Below are 24674 nucleotides of genomic sequence, written 5' to 3'. Positions count from 1 at the left end.
AGCGAGTGACAGCGCCCATCAATTTAGACCGCTCACGATGCTCAATACTGACTATAAGATCTTTGCGCGAATGTTGGCGGCAAGGCTCAAGATTGTAATATCCAAAACAATACCACCAGACCAGGCTTGTCTAGGGGTTCGGAGCAACATACATTCTATCCTCGGCGAATACCGTGACGTAATTTCCCTGACGGACGCTTGTCGTATGCGAGCGGCGTTCGTATCGGTGGATTTTGATCGAGCCTTTGACAGGATCAACCATGATTTCCTTGACTCGACCATGCGACGCATGGCGATACCACAGGATTTTATTACCGTCCTCATGCGCCTCCTTCGCGGCGCTTCTTCGACGGTGAGAGTCAATGGCAGGGAGGTAGGAACGATTCCTGTTCGCAGCTCAGTTAGGCAAGGATGTCCCTTGTCGATGATACTGTTTACAATTGCGCTCGAACCATTGATGCAGACTCTTAGACGGACTCTAACAGGCGTCCGACTCCGTGCGAGCTCCTTCACGTGTCGTGCATATGCCGACGACTTGATGATACTCGTCCGGTCGGAGAACGAAGTAAGTCAGGTGGTTACCCTTCTTACTACGTACGGGGTAGCTGCGGGAAGCAGGGTCAACATGAATAAAACCAAGATCATGCACATCGGTCGAGGGCTGGACGCTCTGCGAAGTCCGTTTACGACGGTGGACATCTTGCGATGCTTAGGTGTCTTGTTCACCCGATCGCTACGGCAATCAGCGGCGGCGAGCTATCGACGTCTCCTCCAGAACGTCCGACTGCACATACGCAACAATTCACTCCGAACGCACGACCTGCTCCAAAGGGTGGACTACACTAATGTTCACCTGGCCTCGCGACTGCCGCACTTGGCACAGGTACTGCCAATGCCACATGGTCTCGCTGACAGATTAATGGCGGCCTTTGGATACTATGTCAGCCAAGGAATGTTGTTTAAGATCAAATACGAGACTTTAACTCTCCCATACCACTCTGGAGGACTTAACCTCACGGATGTGCGGAACAAGGCTCTAGCTCTATACCTGCGAGCGACGCTACGAACTTGGAACCAGCGGCAACACGCCATCACGTCGGCCATCCTGGATGTGCTTCTTCCCACGTCCTTTGAACCACCGGTAGCAGTAGGCACCATCTCGCCCTCGTTTTCTCACGTCGCGCGATTTTTTGTTGATTTTAGTTATGTTCAGTTACAGATACCTTCTACCAGAATCCCCACTACCCGTGAGATATATCGATACTTGCGGCGTCATCATGGCAGCAATGTTGTCGAACTTAAATACCCAACACGAAACTGGCGACAGATTTGGCGAGCTGTCCACACACCTCTCCTCACCACAGCAGCGCGATCGTCATGGTATACACTAATCAACCGCAAGACAGTCAACCGCCAACGATTGTACGACATTCGCATGGTAGATTCCCCGCTCTGCCTTATATGTGGCATGCAGGACACCGACGAACATTCTCTGCAGTGCGGTGAGGCAAAGGATGTTTGGCGGCTGACGCAACGCATCATGGCCCTCCTCCGACGCACCGACGAATCCACGATCACGACGGACGCTTTATTTTTCCCTGACCCTGTCTTTTTCCCCTCACACAAAACATCGGCAATCCGATGGATTGGAGGACACGCATCACACTACGTGCTCTCGCGGACCTTGATATCGGTCATGGACTATTGGCATTATCTACTAGAACAACACGAAATCATCAGACGCCACTCTAAATATAAAACGCATTTTGCGAACTTTCTAGGCAGCATGTTTCATAACCCCCCGAAGCGGTGGGGAGTCCCAGGTTTACGTTGGATCGAGGGATAGGATTTACTCCCAGTGAGGTGACGAGGATGTCACTTCGGCCCTATATTTATTTCCCTTCTTTTTTAGATATGATTTTTCTTTTGGGACATTAAAATTAAATGAATAAATAAAATATTATTGTTACTAAAAAAAAAACAAAAAAATTACAATATCAATGTTTCCTTCCTGCTGCCTCTCCCTTATCCTGTCAGGGGACGGGGACACCGTGGCCAGGCCTCCAAGTACGACCCCTGCCCACTCTGCCCCCTGACCTAAAAAAAAAAAAAAAAAAAAAAAAAAAAAAAAAAAAAAAAAAAAAAAAAAAAAAAGAGGTCAGCGTGACAGACTGTCAATCCTGAGGGCCCGGGTTCGATTCCCGGCTGGGTCGGAAATTTTCTCCGCTCAGGGACTGGGTGTTGTGTTGTCCTAATCATCATCATTTCATCCCCATCGACACGCAGATCGCCGAAGTGGCGTCAAATCGAAAGACCTGCACCAGGCGAACGGTCTACCCGACGGGAGGCCCTAGCCACACGACATTTCCATTTTTTTATCTGATGAAATGAACTCGCATTCAGTCACGTATCCCGATACGACAAGAGTCACTTTTTCGATACGACTAAAGCCATCCACTGAAAAAATGTACTATCTTAGCCAGTAAGTGAAACCCTTCTAAGCTCACAATGAATGACTCCAGAGTGTCGAAGAAGCACATATGATCATGAGAATTCGCTGGTTGCCTAGAAATACCTACTGTTTTACTGTGGATCTAACAATCAATGTTGACGCACCAAGTCCTTAACTGAATTAATACGATTACTGCAAGACAATCACATAATTAGCCAACGGAATCTCTCTTTAGCTCATCTACGCGACATGTGAAACGTACCTCAAGTGGCCCATAGACTGGCGATCATATTGCGCAATATTTCATATTGCACAGTAATAATGACCGTCTTAAGATGATATTGAAGGTTGCCTAATATAGTGTACAATATACTGACGAATGGACTGTAATTAGCTATTACTGACCTAACTATTTACAAGTGGTAGGGTCTCATATTGCGCAATATTTCATATTCCACAGTAATAATGACCGTCTTAAAATGATATTGAAGGTTGCCTAATATAGTGTACAATATACTGACGAATGGACTGTAATTAGCTTTTACTAACCTAACTATTTACAAGTGGTAAGGTCTCTAGCTAATATTGCGCGCTGCGCAACAGAATTATAGGATTATTTTTTTCGAAATCCCCTTATTCCGCAGTTATCCCCAATTGCGATGCAAAGGGTTGAAAATGAGATGAGCGTATGGCATTTATTGGCCGGGGTATCCCCTTCGGTGTTCGGCCGCCGTATTGCAAGTCTTTGTAGTTGACACCATTTCGGCGACTTGCGTGTCAGTGATGACGAAAATGATGGTGAAGGACATAAAACACCCATCCCCTTGCTGGGAATCGAACCCGGGCCCCCTTGCGCTGTAGGCGGTAACACTACCGCTGCGCTACGGAGGCGGGGTTGAAATTCGGCTAAAAGGTGCCAACAAAATTCCGTGGCAACGGTGCAAAAGCGTCGCGCCCTGCGATGACAGCCTTTGCCTTGCGGCGTTTCAAACAGCAACGTGTCGACACGTGCGAAGAAAAGGCCAAAGCTCAGAACTTCATGTGAGGTGTAAGGTGGGTTAATGGTGTCACATTGGCACCAAATTTCACTACAACTCTTCCCAACGCCGCCGTCGACGTGTCACACGATGGGAAGGTCGTCGTAACCCCTCTTACCCACATTTCACCACTTCTCTTGTCGCCTCTGCTGTGGAGGTCAGAACCGCGACGCCAGCGTTGAAGTCGCGTGGTTTGGTTACGGGTGCCCGAGGAAAACGTTTCACACGCACGGCCGCTCAGGATCCACACGGAAGGGCTACGGAGGGGGCGGGGGGGGGGGGGTTGCATAAAAGCAACCACCATTTTCCCTGGGGCGTTGATATCCACACATTTCGTTGTGGACAAGTACAGTTCACAATGCGATGAGCAACAGGACGAAGTTATTCGCAGCCTTCGACACTACTGACAACCTTCGACGTTTCAAGCCTTCCCTGAGGACACTGGGGGTGGCACCTCTAATGAACGTGATTGCATTCATTCGACATGCAGCGCGATCGGCAATTTTACTCTCGTTTAGAGGTTGGTACCACTAGGGACCCCTCAGTACCATTCGATGGAATCTGAACGTGACTCGAAGCAGCAGAAGGTGCTTATGATTTTTAAACCTCCTGTTTCGCATCCTCCTGTAGCTTGGTGATGAGGGGGTGCAATATTGACACACATGTGAACAAAGTGGCAAAGGGTTCCTCTAAGACTCTTCGGTTCAGGAAAACCATTCGTGACATCCACCTACCATCTTTTACCGAGAACGTTAAACGTGAAACTGTACTGAAACAAGTATCCAGAATGAGATTTTCACTTTGCAGCGGACTGTGCGCTGATATGAAACTTCCTGGAAGAATAAAACTGTGTGCCGGACTGAGATTCGAACTCGCAGGAAGGTAGGAGATGAGGTACTGGCAGAAGTAAAGCTGTGTAGACGGGGTGTGAGTCGTGCTTGGGTAGCTCAGATGGTAGAGCACTTGCCCGCTAAAGGCAAAGCCCCGAGTCCGAGTCTCGGTCCGGCACACAGTTTTAATCTGCCAGGAAGTTTCAACCTGTCAAGTATTCCTAGGCGCCTATAGGCAAGCACATGAAACAGAAGGTGTGTCGAGGGGTTGTCTGCCTGCAGGCACCTCGAACAACTTGGCAGGAGCGAATATTGAAGTCGTGCTGCGCTGAAGGAGTATGATCATTTTCGATGTGGAATCATCCTCAGAATGTCCTTTGAGATGGCTTCATACGTGTGCGGTTATCACTACCACACAAAGTGATTGGCCTTGTGCCATGTTGAGTGATCATCAGATTATGTATCTCACCTGCATGTAGAAATTTGAAGTAAATTGGCAGATCAAAAAAAGTTTTGCGTCACCCCCGTTCTCCTGAAGATAGACGTTGACTATTGATATTGTATCACAACACAGTCCTGTTGGCTATTCAGAGATGTTACTAAACCTGTCCAGAGATGTAAACAACCTTGCATGAGCAGCGCCTATTAGATGTAGGGGGTCTGACAGCCGATCAGTTCCAGTTATTCCACCAGGAAGCAGGTACACGGCTCGTCTTGTCTGTAGTTCAACCATGCCTATATGGTCAATACCGAAGTTCGATCGCGTCCGTATTGTTACTATTGTGCCAGGAAGGGCTCTCAACAAGGGAAGCGTCGAGGCATCTCAGACTGAACCATAGCGATGTTGTTCAGACTTGGAGGAGATACAGAGAGACAGTAACTGTCGATGACATTCCTCGCTCATGCCGCCCAGGGGTTACTACTGCAGTGGATCTACGGATTATAGCTCGGAGGAACCCTGACAGCAATGCTACCAAGTTGAATAATGCTATTCGCGCAGCCACGTGACTCGTGTTACAACTCAAACTTTGTGCAGTAGGCTGCATGATGCGCAACTGCACTCCCGACATCCATGGCGAGGTCCATCTTTGCAACCACGACACCACGTAGTGCTGTGTAGTGCCGAATGGACCGCTCAGGATTGGCATCACGTTATCTTCACTGATGACTGTCGCATATGCCTTTAACCAGACTATCGTCGGAGATGTGTTTGGAGGGAATCTGGTCAGGCAGAACGCCTTAAACACACTGTCCAGTGAGTGCAGCAAGGTGGAGGTTCCCTGCTGTTTTGGGGTGGCATTATGTGGGGCCGACAAACGCCGCTGGTGGTCATGCAAGGTGCCGTAACGGCTGTACAATACGTGAATGCCGTCCTCCGACCGATAGTGCAACCATATCGGCAGCATATTGGTGAGGCATTACTCTTCATGAGCAACAATTCGCGCCCCCATCCTGAATATCTTCTGAATAACTTCCTTTAGGATAACGACATCGCTCGAGTAAAGTGGCCGGCATGTTCTCCAGACATGAACCCTATCGAACATGCCTGGCAAAGATTGGAAAGGGCTGTTTATGGATGACGTGACCCACCAACCACTCTGAGGGATCTACGCCGAATCGCCGTTGAGGAGTGGGACAATCTGGACCAAAAGTGCTTTGATGAACTTGTGGATAGTATGCCACAGGCATGCAATGATGTTTATGTGGGTCTCTATTCCAATTTTCTGTACAGGTTCCGGAACTCTCGGAACCGAGGTGATTCAAAACTTTTTTTGATGTGTGTATATGCAGAGTGAGTCAGGAGAAAAGGTACATGCTTTGAGGGGTGTACAAGTGATGATTCTGAACAAAAAAACTCCTAATAAACATATGCCCTTTTCGTAATCGTTTCCGAGTAAACCAATGAAAACTACTAGGAAAGCTAAACGTGTAGCGGCGTCCTTACTATGTCAGTACGACTTCACTTGCGCATGGTGCAGTTGTTTACCTCAAGTCTCAATCCGACAGTGCTTGTCGTAGTGCAAGGAACTACAGTGTTGTTACGCGAACAACGAATACAGTTTTGTGTGGTGAAAATGCCACGGATCTTCACACATGCAGAGTATGCTGACATGGTGTTTGTCTATGGTTTGTGGAATGGGAATTAAAGAGGTGCTGTGCGAGAATACCAACAACGATTTCCGAAGCAGATAGCAGGAGGTTTAGCTGCGTGTTTCACTGATTGCGTGAGCGTGGTACGCTTCCCAGCGTAAATATTGTCTCTGAACGTCCCGTACAACAAACTCTTGATGTAGCTGAGAACATTCTTCATTAGTGGAACGCAACCCTACTACTAGCTCTATAAGAATTGCTGCCCAGCTTGGTATTCCACAGACACGAGTGATACGCACAGTACACGAGCACAGTCTGTATCCCTTTCATCGGCAGAGTGTACAACATCTGCATGAAGATGATGCTGCCGCCCGGCAAGAATTCTGTCAATGGATCATTGCCAACGATCGATTAATTCCACGTATTCAGTTCACTGATACGTCAGTATTTACCCGCAACGGAATCAGCAACACGCGCAACTTTCATGTATGGGCAAATTAAAATTTGCACACTACTGTGGAAACGAAATTTCAACGACGTTTCTCAGTCAACGTGTGATGCCGTATTATTGATGACCAACTCATGGGTTCAGTTGTTTTAGAAAACTGTCTTACTGGGACACGGTATCTTGAATTTCTTCAAAATGTGTTATCTGAATACGTGGAGGATATTCCTGTGGCAGCACGAGCCCATGTGTACTTTCAGCATGACGGAGCTCCTACACATTCCGTACGGCCAGTGACACAGTATCTCAACACAACGTATCCTGGTCGTTGGATCTGTCACCGGGGAGTCATTGCTTGGCCACCGAGGTCGCCCGATCTTACCCCATTGGATTACTGTTTATGGGAGTGGCTGAAGAGCGACGTGTACAAGCGCAGAGTGGACACAAGAGAGGAACTTCTAGCTCGTATTTTACGTGCTTGTGCCCAGGTAAAGGAATGCGAAACTGAGCTCCGATCGTCGACGCAACACCTGTCTACAAGAGCAGCATCATGCACCGAATTTGACGATGGACTGTTTGAACATCTTCTGTGAGGAAATGTACACAATTAAACAAACCATAACATAAAATTATCTTAATTTTCCGTCACCTGCACCTTTCCTGCTCCTAGTTGTTTACATTGGTTTACCCAGAGACGGTTAAGAAAAGGCCATATATTTATTAGAAGCTTTTTATTCAGAATCACCAGTAGTATCACCCGTCAAAGCACGTACCTTACCTCCTGACTGAACTTGTATACATATGGAGAGAGAGAGAGGGGGGGGCGGAGGAGAGAAAATATGTAGCCTATGTCCGCTCACATGTTCACTAGAGTATCGTTACGAAATTTGAAGTAAATCGGCCAAAAACGTTTTAGAGATTTTTGGTAACCATCTTTCCTCTTTATAGATTACACATGTATATATTTATAGTCAGAAATCTTATGTTGAAAATGATCGTCCTCTTGTCTTGAAGATAAAGTACGAAAAATATCATGAAGGTCGGAATAAAACTGTAGTTTTTTTGAATTACAGATAAATAATCAAACGAACACTCTTTTTTATATACCGGATAGTTACAATTGAACTTTCCATATCTAACACGTTATAACATGAAAACTAATTACCCTACAAACACCGAAGTTGGTGGCATTAATGTTAAGGAATAGTGCAGAATCAATTCAATCGAAACACTTTTAATACGCTGCTACGGTACATCATGCCATTACAAACCAGTATCATGACTGCTACAAAAGCTGTTCAATATGGCGCCGATCAGTGTCCAGAAGAGTCTGAAAGCGCAGGATTGCATTTTGCACGGCAGAACGAAGCATGTCCGTGGGTATGGTGGCTACCTCTCTTGATATGCTGCATTTCAGACCAACACATGTGTGAATGGTCCCCTGGTAAACCCTGTCCTACAGATAAGACCCACAACCAGAAGTCACAGGGAGTGAGAGCAGGTGATGGTACCGATCAAGCTTTTGGAAACGACGGGCTGACAATTCGATCGTTTCCAACTGTGTTTCGGAAAAGCAGGTGAACTTCACGAGCGAAGTGCGGTGGGGTCACATGTTGCATGAAAACTGTTGAGTTCAAGGCGTCTCTCTAGTGCAGAGCGGGTATGACATACTGGAGAAGCATATTGCAGTAACGCTGGCCAGTCACACTGCACGTCTTTCATCCTGTAGCGCCAGTCTCTTCAAAAAAGAATGGGCCAATGATGAACGTAGCTGTGAAGCCACACCATGTGCTGACACGTTCACCATACAGAGGAACTTCCTGCACAATGAATTGTGGTGAAGATTCCCACCCTCGGCAATTCTGTGTGTTCGCCTCATCCGTCAGAGAAAAATTAGCTTCGTCTGTCCATAAGATGGTCCAGGGCGAGCCCTCGTCAACTTCAATCCTTACGCGAAAGTGGAGAGCGACATCAGCACGCTGTTGTTCGTCCTGAGGTGCAAGCTGCTGTACAATATGGATCTTGTATGGACACCATTTGAGAATGATTCGAAGCGCCTTCCGCACAGTGGAACACGGGATGTTCAACTGTCGTGAAACAGCACGTGTACTGCCTGACAATCGGGAGTTTTGAGCTGCCTTGTCTGCCATAGCAACAGCGCTTTCATCAACAACCTGTAGTGCAAGCGGTCGTTGGCCTCTTCCCATAGCGACGCCCGGTTCTCCAGTTCATTCAAACTTCTTCATAATGCTCCACACAGCACGTGGATAAAGAAGACCCTTCCATAATCCTTTCAGCCAGCAATATTCCCGAAGTGCAGCTGCAGCATTGCTGTTGTTTTGATAACAGAGCTTCACCAGTAATGCCCTGCTCCTTTTGTCCAAGACCATGTTGACATGTCAGGTGCACTGCGGCTGGTCATGTGTGTGAGACTGTGAATCACAATGATTGATCATGACACCTGGTGGCCATAGTTGGAACTGGACGGTGGCGCTGTGATGCATGGAAATCGTGAACTTCATTCTCTGGAGATTATTGCTACCAAGTTTGGTACCTGTACGCTAATTAGTGTCTGTCCTATAACGTGTTAAGTAGGGTAAGTTTAACTATAACCACTTAGTGTATAGATTATGCAAACTTATTACTTACTTTTGAGTTATAGCACTGTAGTGTGCCCATGGGTTACTTTGTAGGGGTAGGGGGGGGGGGGGGATAACCAGGTGGTACGGAGTACTTTTAATACACTTTTAAGAAAAAGAAAACGATACAGAGTTATGAAAGTTGGTCACAAATTGTAAATCATGAAGGTATCGACAGAAAATCAAATTTATAAACTTTGGCGGCCGATGGATGGATGTGTGATGTTGCAGAGCAGTTTCACCTCATAGCTGGCAAGGATAGTAAACAACGGTCGTGTCGATACCAGGGCATAAAGTTTTTCCAAATTTCGTTCCGTATATTCATATGCACAGTGATTATGCCCCACAGACAGATACATGAGCAATACGCACAGATGTCTGCGTTTCAGAGAGGATGTTGAGTTCAAAGAAGCCAATTGGAGTAATAGGTAATTTGCTGGACATTTGAATGGGACTGATGTCACTATTCGACGACGTTTGCAGGAATGAGTGAACTATGGTCGAATATAATGCCAGGAAGAAAGTGGTCGACCTAGAAAGATGACAGAACGTGTCGACCAAGCAATCGTCAAGAGGTACTCATAGCCCTGTGTTCACCATTGTCATCCATCATACATGCAACAGATGCTTGAGTACCCACAGAGATCATTAATACACTCACAAAAAGGGGACTAAGTTCACGGCGTCTCTTGCACCAACTACCATTGACCTCTCTACAGCAGGCCGGTGTGGCCGTGCGGTTCTAGGCGCTTCAGTCTGGAACCGCGTGGCCACTATGGTCGCAAGTTCGAATCCTGCCTCGGGCATGGATCTGTATGATGTCCTTGTGTTAGTTAGGTTTAAGTAGTTCTAAGTTCTAGGGGACTGATGACCACAGATGTTAAGTCCCATAGTGCTCAAAGCCATGTGAAACATTTTTGAACCTCTCTACATCCACAAGTGAACAAGCCCGTTTTCAGTGGTGTCGGCAACATTTGGCCCGAAATCTCATTGATTGGAGTAAAATTGTCTTCAGTAATGAATCCTCCTCCTTGCTGCTCCCAATGACCAGCGCAGTCGTGTCCGGAGACGCTCCAGACGCCGGCCGCTGCGGCAGAGCGGTTCTAGGCATTTCAGTCTGGAACCGCACTGCTGCTACGGTCACAGATTCGAATCCTGCTTCGGGCATGGATGTGTGTGATGTCCTTAGGTTAGTTAGGTTTAAGTAGTTCGGCTGATGACCTCAGATGTTAAGTCCCATAGTGCTTAGAGCCATTTGAACCATTTGAACGCCCCAGACAGTGGTGAGATACCAACCTGACTGTCACCCAATAACCGGGAGTGATGATCTGGGATGGCATTTCATTTCATAGCGGAACCTTTTTGGTTGTCAACTGAGCTGCCTTTAAAGCACAGCGGTATGTCGATATGTCGACGATGTTCTTTGACCAGGTTTGTTGTCCTCCATAGCAAGCTATCCTGGGCTTACATTTCAGCAAGATAATGACTAACCACACACAGCGAGAGTTTATACTGCCTTTCTTCGTGCCTTTCAAACCCTATCATGGCCAACAAGGTCGCCACATCTCTCCCTAATTGAGAACATTAGCGTTACTGGAAGGAACCAACTCGGGATTTTGAGTGTCTAAAGCGCCAGTTGGACTGAACTTGGGACAGTATCCGTCAGGAGGGCATACAACAACTCTGTCAACCAAAGCCACGACGAGAAGCTGCTTGCATAAGGGTCAGAGGTGGACCAACGATTTACTGACTTGCCCAATTTGTGAAGATCTTTCTCTTGAATATATCACCCAATTTCCCTGAAATTGCAATCACTTGTTTGGATATATATACACATCACAACTACCCATTTCCATCCCATTCGGAAAGTTCCTATGTGGTACTTTTTTTTGTCTTAACGCGCATTTTGGAAGGTGAACGGTAACTTTAAATAGCCGTAAAAAAGTTCCAGTTCCGACTATGTTAAAAACCCCCGTAATACCGATATGTAAATCGTTTCCTCGAAAGAAAACCAGCTGACTACACTATAATACTTCTCCTTTACCCGAGAATTAGGTGTTGGTCACGATCCCCCTTGCCCCCAGGCATAGGTGCCTAGTACTGCAGACAGCACAAAACAGTTACTGCCCTTACTACATTATCACTTTGTTGCGATTATATTCTAAAGACAGATGTTATTTTTCAGGTGCCCATTTTCATTGACCCTCACAACTTCAGAACAGTAGGAGTTTTGAGGTACCTTCGCGAGAAGAGAGGAAATGGCAGCTACAGCAGCAGCAGCCTCTGTCGTGCCACTGACGTTGCAGATGGGTGCACCACACCCCTGCCAGAGGATCAGGTGGGGTCTCCAGCAGGCTCCAGTGGCTGTGGGCAAGCAGCGAAGTGGCATGAGCACTGGCTGGATAGCGACGAGGGCACCAGGTACTCGTTACTACATTATTATGACAATTTTAAGGCACAAGTAATGTATCTCATTTCAAAGAGATGTAAAAAAGCTACAGTTCTAAACTGTTTCACTTGTTCATTTACTCAAAAGCTATTTTTTTGTACTTCTGCCGTTACATACAAATATTCGGTTGACGTCAAAGTTTGATAAGCGGTTCTACATTGTAAATTTGCCCTTAGAATATATGAACAACTACTTTTTGATTTGAATTTTTGAAATTCTTTGTATCGTTTTTAGCTCGTTTTCATCCATCACTCATAATATTTCTTCTTCTTCTTCTTCTTCTTGTGGCGGGGTTCTACAGCTCTCGCCACATGTCACATCTCTGTCGCTAAATGCCTTGATCTTGCCGTTCTTCGTCATTCCTTTCTATTCCTCTTCTCTACCATCGCTTCTTGAATATGCATGCATATCCAATGGAGGAATGTGCCATTCTTGACAACACAGACACCGCAATAGTGTGTTTATCCACCGATACCAGGCAGCAAATTTCAATTAAAATGTCCTCCCCTGTATGGGAGTACATAATGTGTGTATGAATATATACTTGCGACAGAAACGACAACATATGGAAGTTTGGTTCTGACCATGAGTCGTACACAGATAGTTAAAGCAGTTAAGGCGACCACACACATAAAACGAGAAATTCGGGCTCGAGTCCTGGTCTTGCATAAATTTTCATTGTCATCATTCCCATATACAGCTGATGGTTTTCATAACGGCTGTAGTCGCTACAGCACCTGTTCCTTCGATCATGCATGCAAGTCTGAAGGAACTATGGATCGTAATTTTGAACGCCACGGGCACTGCAATGTCGTATTTTAACTTTGGTGTACCCCCCCCCCCCCCCCCCGCATTCATCCCCCCCACCCTCCCCCCGAGATGTTTTCGTACCACAGATATGCCCGATGTAAACCAGTTCTTTGGTTCAACAAATAAAAGTACCACAGACTGACTGCTCTCAAAAGAATGGACAGGTAAACAACAGTTAATCTAACGGGTGGCCAACAGAAAGACTACAGAATAGTTTCACTTGAAAAGAAAGAACGAATAACTTAGTCAATGTGTATAACTACAACAGAATGTACCCCCTGTTTTCATTCGGTTTCTGGTTTCTCCCAAAAGAAATGAATGGCCATAAAACAGCAGCTAGCTAAATCAATTATTTCCTTTCAGTTGTCTCCGTAGACTGGTTTCACTCAAAAGGATGAATGAAGGATTTAATCGATACATCAAACTACAACCAAATACGAGTAAGTCGAATGTTTTCTAACAAACCACTGAATCGATTGTTTTACTTCGTTGTTCTCATCAAGCTTCTTATAATATCTTGTTGACTTACTTGTTTTAAGACGTCACTTTCATTACTTAATGGTGTCAAATCGTTGAGCATTGTGTTATAATAGGAAGGTTCGAATCCGTCTTCTGATATACTTCAGTTTTGAAAATGACATTTTTCCACTGTTCTTTGCGATTATAAGGGGCAAGTACGTCCTTCCACAGCAGTGATATCAGGGGAACAATGTTTGATGCCTTATGGGGCCAATTTTGGGATGAAATGATGAATGGAAGAAATCGACTTTCGCTGGATACTAACTCATATGAAAGTCCTTTAAAACTTCTTTTAAAAGTCTTGTGGTTATGCTAATTCATGTGCGATTCGTTTGTCTGGGAACCACTCGGAGTTTGTCCTGATGGAGAGCGAAGTTTGAAAAGTGAATGTGTTTAGCACAAGCAGTCCATTCAAAATAATTACGTCTTCGTCTTGCAAGATTGTAAGGAACCCCACACCAAACTATTGGTATTAATTTTAAATTTTTGATGGAGCTGCCCTCCCTGTTGGAGCCCAGACAGCACCTCTAATTTAAAAGGCTGTCAGTTCTCCTCCAGTGAAGAAAGAGATTTTGGAAGGGAGTGGCGAGTACATCCCATGCTGCTCGACTGAGAAACTTGTTTCTAAAGGTACTGGAAAACTGATACAGCGATAGACAGAAGATGTTGGCAGGCAGGGTTGGGTGTCTATGTTGCGAAATTGTGCCATTGCAGATTTCATAATGGTGTTCTAATATATTAGAAAGGTGTTGTGTAGATACTTTTTGACTTACTTTCGTACTAAATAAGTATATTCATATTCAGAAACGGTGCTGCTACCCTCGCACTTGAGTACCCTAAAACCAACATCACCACCACCTCTGTCATCATCATCATCATCATCATCATCATCATCATCCTGCTTGTTGTAGGTCTGCTGCTATGGAGTACAAGAAGGGAGCACTCACTACAGAATTTGGAGCATTGTACGAGAAGCGTGTGCTGGCCCTGGTCCTCCTCCGCTGCCTGAGGCGTGGGCTTCTCTTCCAGTTGTCTCCCAACAATCGCGATGCAGGCAGGTTCGACGATGTGGTGCTGGTGTGGCGACGCGAGGAACATTCTGAGGCGCACGCCCTGCTCGTCCAGGTCAAACACAAATCCTCTGGGAGGAAGACCATCCCCAGCCGCATGTGGCTGACCCTGTCTCCCAGGCCTGACTTCAGTCTCAGCAAGTACTGCACTTCCTTCAGAGAAATTAGCAAGTCACTGGTGAAGGGCAGAGTCACATGCGTCTTGCTGACGAACGCCTGCCTCGATGACAGTAGCCACAGCATGTTTCAGCGCCAGGATGTGGGCAGTGTCCCAGGTCTGGAGCTGCTAGAGGCTGGTGGTGACCTGTACAGGCTCAACCCTAAAAACGAACAGGTGTGGAAGGCAGTCCATGAGGACATAAGCTTTGTGGAGAATTTCTACCTATTGTGTAATCAGAGGGATTATGTGAACATATTGGGCGACATTTACAGAGAGTTGGAACATTTGTTGGGCGCAGGTAACCTGTGAGGATCCATCTGGTAAGATATGTGTGATGACCTCACGTCTTGGATGAACAAATAGTGTGTGTGTTTGACGAGTGGCTGGAGCAATGGTTGGACACTTGTAGTTGAATACACCAGGAAAGAGACTGAGTGAAGAATGGTGACCACCAGACGTGAGTATTGCAGTGTGGCTGTTCTTTCGGGTTAAATAGAGTTCTGTAACTCAGCAAAGATGAAGCCTCCAGAAATGGGAACGGTGGTTCTCTCTGCTACTAAGACTCACCAAAGACTGGCTCACAAAACGCACACCTTGGTAGCTATGGACAGGTTCTTCGCTGCTGGGTATGAAAGAGTTAATTTTTTGAATTGTACAAATTTCTTTTATACGATCTCAGAAAATATTTTGCATCATTAAATTAAAAAAAAAAGAAAGAAAGAAAAAAGAGGTTGAAATGGCTCTCAGCACTCTGGGACTTAACTTCTGGGGTCATCAGTCCCCTAGAACGTAGAACTACTTAAACCCAACTAACCTAAGGACATCACCCACATCCATGCCCGAGGCAGGATTCGAACCTGCGACCGTAGCGGTCGCGCGGTTCCAGACTGAAGCGCCTAGAACCGCTCGGCCACTCTGGCCGGCCATTAAATTCAATTAGCCACCGTTGGCCACCATCAAAACAATTGAAATCAGCCTCAGATGATAACCCAGAAATGCTTTGTTATAGCAAATGCATTTATTTATTGCTGAGCCAAAACATAATTACCATGTGCTTAATAGCGTGTTCCTCCACTATTGGAACGCAATTGCATGGGGGCTTAATTAAATATAATGCAAATAATTTTAATTTTAGTAGCTGTCTGTCAGGCTACGCAGTCTCGTAACCGGTTGGCCCTGACTAGTATTACTCCGCAATCTGACTGCATGGAATAACAACAAAGAATGAAAGGAAATTTCCAGCAACTATAAAAGCTACGAAACAAAAAACTCCGAAACAACAAAGCACAAGTGTAACTGTTCTGTGTGTGGAAGTGTGATTCAACGTAGACATCTGGCACGGTTCTTCCTCACTTCGACAAAACGCCATTCACAATGAAGTAATAAAAAAACCAGAAATACTATGATTGCACATAGAAACCAGAATTACACTCTAATACATGAACACAAGCCAGATGCATTGTTGACTGAACCTGTGACCAAGAGACATTGTTAGTTAGGAAATTTGAAATACAAATTTTTTTTTATTACCTCATATATATTGACGAAAAATACACTGTGGTTATTACAACATCCCCAATCGAACAGCATCGGGTGTCTAGCCCATTAGAACAACTGCACACGACATGCTCACAACTAGTACTGCTATTGACATCCTCTCAACAACCTCTAACCACGGCAACTTCTCAACTAGGACTGCCAGTGGAGGCGGCGGAATAAAACTCTTTGGCGCAATCTCTGGCGCTGTGACTCAGTGTAGCCACCTTTCACAATACAGCTGCGAATGTGCTTGACATGCGTTCGATAATTGTTTAGTAGTTTTCCAGACAATGTGGCTGAAGGAAAGTTTCAGAGAGAACATCGGGCAACACTGGACTGTAACAGGTGAAAGGAATACGGTTGAAGTTGGATGCATAGCTTTCAGAGATGAAATAGTAAAGGCAGCACACGATCACATAGGTAAAAAAGCAAGACCGAGTAGAAATCCCTGAATAACTAAGTTTAAATGATGAAAGGAGAAAATATAAAAATACAGCAAGGGAATACAAACGTGTAAAATATGAATTGACAGAAAGTGCAGAACAGGTAAGCACGAATGGTATGCAGAACTAGGGGACAGATGAGACCTTCGAAGAAAATAGAAGCGACTGTGTGAATATCAAGAGTTTTGCAAGTACTAAGCAAAGGACACAATGAAAGGCGGACGGCACATATAGAATGTCTATACAAGGGAAACTAACTTGAGGTCAATGTTGTAGAGAGAGCAAAAGGAGGAGATGAAGATAATAAGGGAGATATGATACTGTGAGAAGTATTTCACAGAGCACTGAAAGGTAACAAGGTCCCTGCAATAGATCATATTCCCTGAGAATTACTGAGACCCTTGTGAGAGTTAAAAAAATTGTTCAAATGGCTCTGAGGACTATGCGACTCAACATCTGAGGTCATCAGTCCCCTAGAACTTAGAACTAATTAAACCTAACTAACCTAAGGACATCACACACATCCATGCCCGAGGCAAGATTCGAACATGCGACCGTAACTGTCGCGTGGTTCCAGACTGAAGCGCCTAAAACCGCTCGGCCACTGCAGCCGGCGTGAGAGTTAGCTGTGACAAAATTATTGCATCTGGTGTGCAAGATATACGATACTGGGGAAATACACTCACTCACACTTAAGAAAAATGTAATAATTCCAATTCCAAATAAGGCAGTCGCTCTTAAGTTATGAATTAGTTTAATAGGTCATCAATGCAAAATACTGACACTAGTTATTTACACAAGAGTGGAAGAACTGGTATAAGGCAACAATGTGGGAAATCAGTTTGGGTTTCGGAGAAATACAGGAACACAGATGCCTGATCGTACCACTTATCCAAGAAGATAGATTGAAGAAAGAAAAACCTATGTTTATAGCATTTCTAGATTTAGAGAAAGCTTTTGTCAACGTTAAGTGACCTATTGAAATTTTGAAGAGAGTAGGAATAAAATACAGGGAGTGAAATGGTATCTACAACTTGCACAGAAAGCCGTCCGCATCTGTAAGATGTGAGGGGCATGAAAGGCAAACAGTGATTCAGAAGGGAGTGAGACAGGATCGTAGGTATCTCCAATATTATTCAGTCTGCACATCGAGCAAGCAGTAAAGCAAACCAAGGAGATATGCAGGAAGGGAATTAGAGTTCAGGGAGAAGGAATGAAATCTCTGCCGTTTGACGATGACACCGGAATTCTGCCAGAGACAGAAGTGGGCTTGGAGGAGCATTTCAACGGAATACACAGTGTCTTGAAAGGATATAAGATTAACATCAATAAAAGCAAAACAAGGGTAAAGGAATGTGGTCGAATGGTGAGGGAATGAGATTTCGAAATGAGACGCTAGAAATAGTAGAAGAATTTTTGCGCTATGGGTCGTAACATAACTGATGGTGGCCGAAATAGAGAGGATACAAAATGTTGACTGGCAATAGCAAGAGAAGTATTTATAAAAAAAAGAGGAGTTTATTAACATCTAATATCAGTTTAAACCTTTCACACCTCTATTTCTTCTGGACGAAGAAAAATTTTCTTTATGCTGTAACGCTCTTAGGTGATCTTTCAGTCATTTTAGATGCAAGATTTATACAAAATTATGTACCCACTTCCAAAAAGTACTTTGTCATTTCTTCTTTTTATGTACTAAAATAACTAATTTTGAAATATTCACTGCTTTGATAAATAAACTGATCATTCAAGAATTGCCATGCAAAATAACAATAATAATATTCATTTACACTGTAGAACACAAGTAACAAAACACGTCTGTGTATTCTGGCGGCCACAAGCTGCTGTGCATTACTACGGTGCGTTGTTGAGATTTTTACAGTGAAGACCAATAGTTGGCAGTGCTTGTACATGATGAAGAGACTGAACATTCACAAAAGTGTTCATGAGGTTTCCACGTAGGAAAGAAATTATTCTGTTGCAACGAAGAGACAGTAAAATTTAATCTACACAATTGCATCAGTGAGTCTGAAAGGGATAAGTGTTAGGAAGTCTTTTTTTAGGGTATTTGTCTGGACTGTAGCCTTGTGCAGAAGTGAAACTTGTTAGATAAGCAGTTCAGAGGAGAACGGAGTGAGAGCTTTTGAAAAGTGGTGCTACAGGAGAAAGATCACAACGACAACAACGTGGCACCAAATATCTAGTCACGAATTGCCATAAATTAAGAGCCAGTGCTCTGTGGGTGTGGAGCTTGCGTCCAATAGCACCCCATATGTGTTCCACCGACTTCAGAGTGAACGAATTTGTTGGCCAAAATGTCAACATTCATTATCTCATGTCACAAGGCAAAAATCGCGCTGCAGTGGTTAGAGAATGTTGTGAATGTTGTGAATGTTGTGAATGTTGACGTTTTGGAGGGAAGATTCCATCGCTTTCATCGATGGAATGAATCCCCGTTCGTCACTATTCTTCTCATATACTTTCCTTACTGTGTTTCATTTGTAAAACGCCACCAGTCAGCAATCAGAATCGTATTGGCTTGTCAGTGCAAGTGTAGAAAACTACATTGTCTGTTGCTCGTTGGTCCTTTTAGTATTGCGAAATTACGGTTCCGTAAACTAACCTTGGCCACACCCATCAGCTGTCATTCTCCAATGGTAGCTTTGAATTCCTTGACGAAAGTTATTATATTTTTAAATTAGTGGAAGGTTCGAAAGCCAGTTCACCTGAACGAACACAGTAAAGCTGAAAACGTAGCTTAGCTCATTTTAAATAGTGGTAACAATAAACATGTAACGACTGAAGACAGTTTTGTCATTATTATTATTCACGTTTAGACCTTACTGCATTGACTTTTGCCCTTTCCTTGCCCCCATATTACAGTCACTTCTTCAGCATGAGCAAGTAGTTCATGTCGTCTTTGGTTTTACTTTCTGGATAACTGCTCATTCCTGAACACTCTACCCCAAATTCTTCTTTTCGAGGTTGTGCTACCTCTGGTTGTTACAGGTTTCCTTTTACTGCTGTGATTTATTTCATCGGTCGGTGCACAACAGCACACGTTATCAATGTGTTCCAAAAAGCCACCAGCAAAAACGAGATTTTGCAGAGCGTCATATGTCAGGTTCTATTGATCACAGAAATAATGAGTTAAGTAATTTAGATAGCCCTTGGTATCATGATCATTTGTCTACCTACTGGAAGAATGGGTTTACTGTATCTGTCCTGTAGTACAAGGTCAAAATTTACACATTGCACACATCATCCAGTCCAGGCAATTTGAGTAAATCAGTTGTTTCTTTTGCATTAGGTGTAGTCTAGAGTGGACCTTAAGTGGCTTATGAAAGGTTACAGAACTCCTCCCTTGGGATCAAAGACGATTTGCCTGTTAAATCACCCATAGTGACCTCAGAGAATCTTGGTCCTCGCAGATCAGAGATAGAAAAGATTATTATGGTTTTAGTAAACTGCAGGAGCATTCAAGGAAAGGTCCCAGAATTAGCATCGCTTACTGACGGTTATAATGCACAGATAGTATTGGGAACAGAAAGATGGTTGAAACTAGACGTCAATGACAACGAAATTCTAAGTTTCGATTGGAATTTTTATTGTAAGAATAGGTTAGTCGCCAATGGTGGCGGTGTGTTTATTGCAGTAAAAAATTCGACAAAATCTAGCGAAATTATCACGGATACGGAATCTGATGTAATCTGGTTGAAACTGATTATCAAAGGACGGTCAAAAATGGTGATCGGATGCTTTTATAGACCACCAGTGTCAGGTAGTATAGCTGTAGAGCGCTTCAGACAGAACTTGCAGAATAGCATTAGTAATTTTCCTGATCAGGTTGTTGTAATAGGTATACCAGGTATAGATTGGGAGTGTTATACCTTCAAAACTGGTGGCAGAGACAGGGATTCGTCTGGCATTGTTCTGGATGTCTTGTCTGAAAATTACCTTGAGCAGATAGAGAACCAACTCGTGAGGGTGACGTCTTAGACCTCCTGGCAACAAACAGACCTGAACGTATCGAATCAGTTAAGACAGAGGAAGGTATCAGTGTTCGTAAGGCTGTGGCAATATCTATGACGGATGGGATACAAATTTCAGAATATCTCAGCAGTCAGCATCAAATATTCTGTGATGAGGACGAAGATGTGGAGAACAAACGGAAAATGATTCAAAGGTGTCCTTCAATATGCTCTAGACAAGTATATCCCGGTAAGGTTTTAAGGGATGGAGAAAATTCATCATGGTTTAATAGCCGTGTTAGAAAAGCGCTACGTACACAAAGAGAACTTCATCTCAAATTCAAGAGAAGTAAAAACCTAGCTGACAAACAAAAGCTGATCGAAGCGGAAATGAGCGTAAGGAGAGCAATGAGAGAAGCGTTCAATGATTTTGAAAGTAAGACGTCAACCGACCTGAGTAAAAAGCCTAAGAGATTTTGGTCGTATGTAAAACCAGTAGGTGGGTCAAAATCATCTATTCATTCTCTCAGCGACCACATTTGCAACGAAACGGAAGATAACAGAGAGAATGCCGAAATATTGAATTCGGTCTTCCGAAGATGTTTCACCGCGAAAAATCGTAACACTGTCCCTCATTTCAATCGTCGTACGAACTTCGAAATGGCAGATATTGAGAACCGATGCCGAAATGAAAAGCAGCTACAATCACTTAGTAGTGGAAAGGCGTCAGGACCAGATGAGATACCTATAAGATCCTATAAGATTATGCGAAAGAACTCGTTCCCCTTCTAGCAGTAATTTATCGTAGATAGCTTGAGCAACGAAATGGTACCTGAAGACTGGAAAAAAGCGCAGGTGATTTCCGTTTTTAAGAAAGGCCGTAAGACAGATCCACACAACTATAGACCTATATCGTTGACGTCAATCTGTTGTAGAATTATGGAACATGTTTTATGCTCAAGTATTATGACGTTCTTGGAAAATGAATATCTCCTCTATAAAAATCAGAGAGGATTTCGCAAACAGAGATCCTGCGAAGCTCAGCTCGCTCTGTTCCTACATGAGATCCACAACGCAGTGGGCAACAGTGCTCAGGTTGATGTGTTCCTTGTTTTCAGTAAGCCATTTGACACCGACCCGCATTGCTGTTTAATGAAAAAAAAAAAAAAAAACACGAGCTTACGGGGTATCGGTGAAGACTTCCAATTGGATTTATAAAGGAACTTATATTTTTTCTCATATTGATAAGACCCAAGAAATATGCAGTGGCAGCACCTAATTAGTGATCAATCTTATCAGTCACAATATTACGCCTATAAACTCAGGGCAGAATCATGATCGGAAAGTGCAACAGAGGAACAACACGTCGGAAGTGAATATTATAGAAATGACAAACGAAACACCTACAAACACTAATAATGGGGCGTTAAACTAAACGTGATCTTATTATGCTCCCCAATGTTGATTACGGATAGTCGTGGGGGCGATCCAAGGTAAGACAGGTATTGATTTCCAATACAGAACAAGCTCAACGCCGTAAGAAACACTTTGACAAACAGCTATATTTGTGGTTAGAGGAAAAGTATTACTTAAGACCCATGTGAAATCTTCTCTTAGCCAAGAAAAACGCCAAGTGGCAAATAAGGTATACTGGTCCGTACATTATTGTACATATTCCGCACGACGGACATTATTTACTTGCACATCCTCACAAAGGTAAAATCAAAGGACTCTACGCACACAGAGACTTGAAGAAATTCTACCAAGCTTAAGTATCACATTTCACATCTATTTATGCACACAAGTGAAATAAGTAACCTATGGAAAAAAGAAGAAATACGATCAGGGTAAAGTAAGTCTATTTTATGCAGCTACCTGAATCAGAGCATTTCACTACCATTATTTACATTTGTCAGTCACTGTATGCACAATACACAAGCAAGCTAGGATATACACATCAATAGATGACTAACAATGTAAGCACAGGGTGTGCTTGCAAGGTTTGACTGAATAGTTTATGATCACAGTGCTATTTTAGTTTTAAGTTTATGTACGAAGGATTCTAGAGCGAACAAATGGCACAGACCTCAGAACAAAGTAGCTGTAAGTTTTTTTATGCCACTTGTGCATCAAGATTGTAAAGTACAGGGTAAGATACAGAAAATATTGGACTCCGTAAGGTACTACGTAAGTATATGGTCCCGATAGAGAATATTTTTTTCTGACGTATCCACACCACTAGGCATTATCTGTGACTACATCGTGAAAAACGGTATTAATTTTTTTTGAATGCTGCCATGATGAAATGATTTCTGGCTGCTAATGAAAGTTCAGCGCGGTATATACCATACGCATGACAAGCTAATCTAAGCAAAGTGCATCTAAAGATATAACCTATGAATGAAAACTAGTGTGATCTTACTGAAACACAAACAGTTTTTTAACTTTATACACTCGTTAGAGTGCCAATACACTTTTGAGGTATGATTTGCAAACGTTATCTGAGGCAAACTTAACACTGTCTCTCATACTAATAAAAAAAAAGAAAGAAAGGAATATGTACGATGTAAGTTACAGGAAACTGACCGGCAAAGACATTAGGTAATGCCAAAACAAATACAATTCTTTAGAGGTGGCGTTCATCAAGATGCTACGAGACTTCAACTGGTGATGAGAAGCAACTAAGTTACACTAATGCACTACGATTTACGATCTACGTTATAAAATATTTCTAACATCACTGAGAAGTACACTACCTGAAGCTCAGTAACACCAGAGATTTTCTTCGGCATGAAAGTACTAGGAATCTATGTTGACTTTAGGAGAATACGTACACTGATTTTCTCTTGCGTTTATAATATTTTATCCAATCGGAGTTGAAGATATTTTGTGGAAGAAGTAAAGTAGGGAGTGACTAAGATCACGTTCAGTATAAAACAGTATATATAAAATAAGAATTGTGCACATACCAGTGATACAATGATGAACACACGAACATGAAAAGATGTACAAACAGACAGACTTAGGAAGCAATACAGCGTACAGCAGCCAAACTTCATTATCAGTCTCTTGTTCGTATTACCTAGCATTTTAGTTTCCTATTGTAAACGTCGTGTGACTACGGCCTCCTGTCGGGTAGACCGTTCGCCAGGTGCAAGTGTTTTGATTTGATGCCACTTCGGCGACTTGCGCGGCGATGGGGATGAAATGATGATGATTAGGACAACACAACACTAAGTCCTTAAACAGAGAAAATCTCTGACCCAACCGGGAATCGAACCCGTGCCCTTAGGTTTGACATTCTGTCGCGCTGACCACTCAGCTACCGGAGGCGGACAATTTTCTATTAATGTGTGAATATAAGTGTGTGTAGTGATTTGTTTATTTATGTTTTTATTTCATTTTGTTTGGAACCGCGTGACCGCTACGGTCGCAGGTTCGAATCCTGCCTCTGGCATGGATGTGTGTGATGTCCTTAGGTTAGTTAGGTTTAAGTAGTTCTAAGTTCTAGGGGACTGATGACCTCAGATGTTGAGTCCCATAGTGCTCAGAGCCATTTCAACCATTATTTCATCCTCCTTGTTTTTGATATGTGTACTATGCGTTGTTACAATGTTGGGTGATATAAAGATGGAATCCCACCCCACAGTAACTCGAGGGCGGTTAATGCACAGATTTTGCCTCATTTGGAGACAATTTCTAGAAGCACTTTTGGTACATTCATTTTTTTAGTCGTTTCGATGTATAAGTGTATTTGTAGCACGATCATAAGTTAGGGAAGTGCTGTTGTTCTCGAAAATGTGTTCTCTTATGCCCTGTGAGATGTAAGATATGATCGCAATCAGGAACTGTACTACCAAAGCCATATATTTTCTGAGAACACATTCACCTACCAAATTGTATAATGAAATATTTTGAGCAATTTATACACCGATAAAGTTTTGAAAGAGAATACAGGAGCAAATAACGAACGTGGGCATAAACTACTAAAAAGTAGCCAGTGGTCTCATGAGCTACTGTTTTTTTGAACGGTAAAAATGAATGGTACATTGTATAGTTATTCAGTGACAGTGAGTTATTCAGTGACAGTCATTTATACGCATGGAGGCAAGTGAGAACAAGTTTTATACCACGAGCCTTCTGCTTGGAAATAAAGGAGTCTTGGTGAATCGAGGAAGCCTGCTACGGTACGTGTGTTTGTCTTTAGGACAGTGTGCCG

The 24674-nt window shown here is 43.5% G+C and overlaps 1 protein-coding gene across 1 annotated transcript in view; it reads left to right on the top strand.

The window, feature by feature from the left end:
• The window catches only part of LOC124716728, an 84834-nt gene extending 69639 nt beyond the window's left edge, over positions 1–15195 (top strand). The window contains exons 6-7 of the mRNA XM_047243271.1: positions 11680–11915; positions 14184–15195. Of these exons, the coding sequence (XP_047099227.1) occupies positions 11680–11915; positions 14184–14811 (864 nt within the window). The 3' untranslated portion in view covers positions 14812–15195. The remainder of the gene's footprint in view (positions 1–11679; positions 11916–14183) is intronic.
• Positions 15196–24674: the final 9479 nt, after the last annotated feature.

This window comes from Schistocerca piceifrons, chromosome 9, assembly GCF_021461385.2.
Source record: "Schistocerca piceifrons isolate TAMUIC-IGC-003096 chromosome 9, iqSchPice1.1, whole genome shotgun sequence".
In the NCBI taxonomy this organism is placed as follows: Eukaryota; Metazoa; Arthropoda; class Insecta; order Orthoptera; family Acrididae; genus Schistocerca; species Schistocerca piceifrons.
Note: the sequence above shows the minus strand (reverse complement) of the source record. Positions and strands in the feature narration are given on the sequence as shown.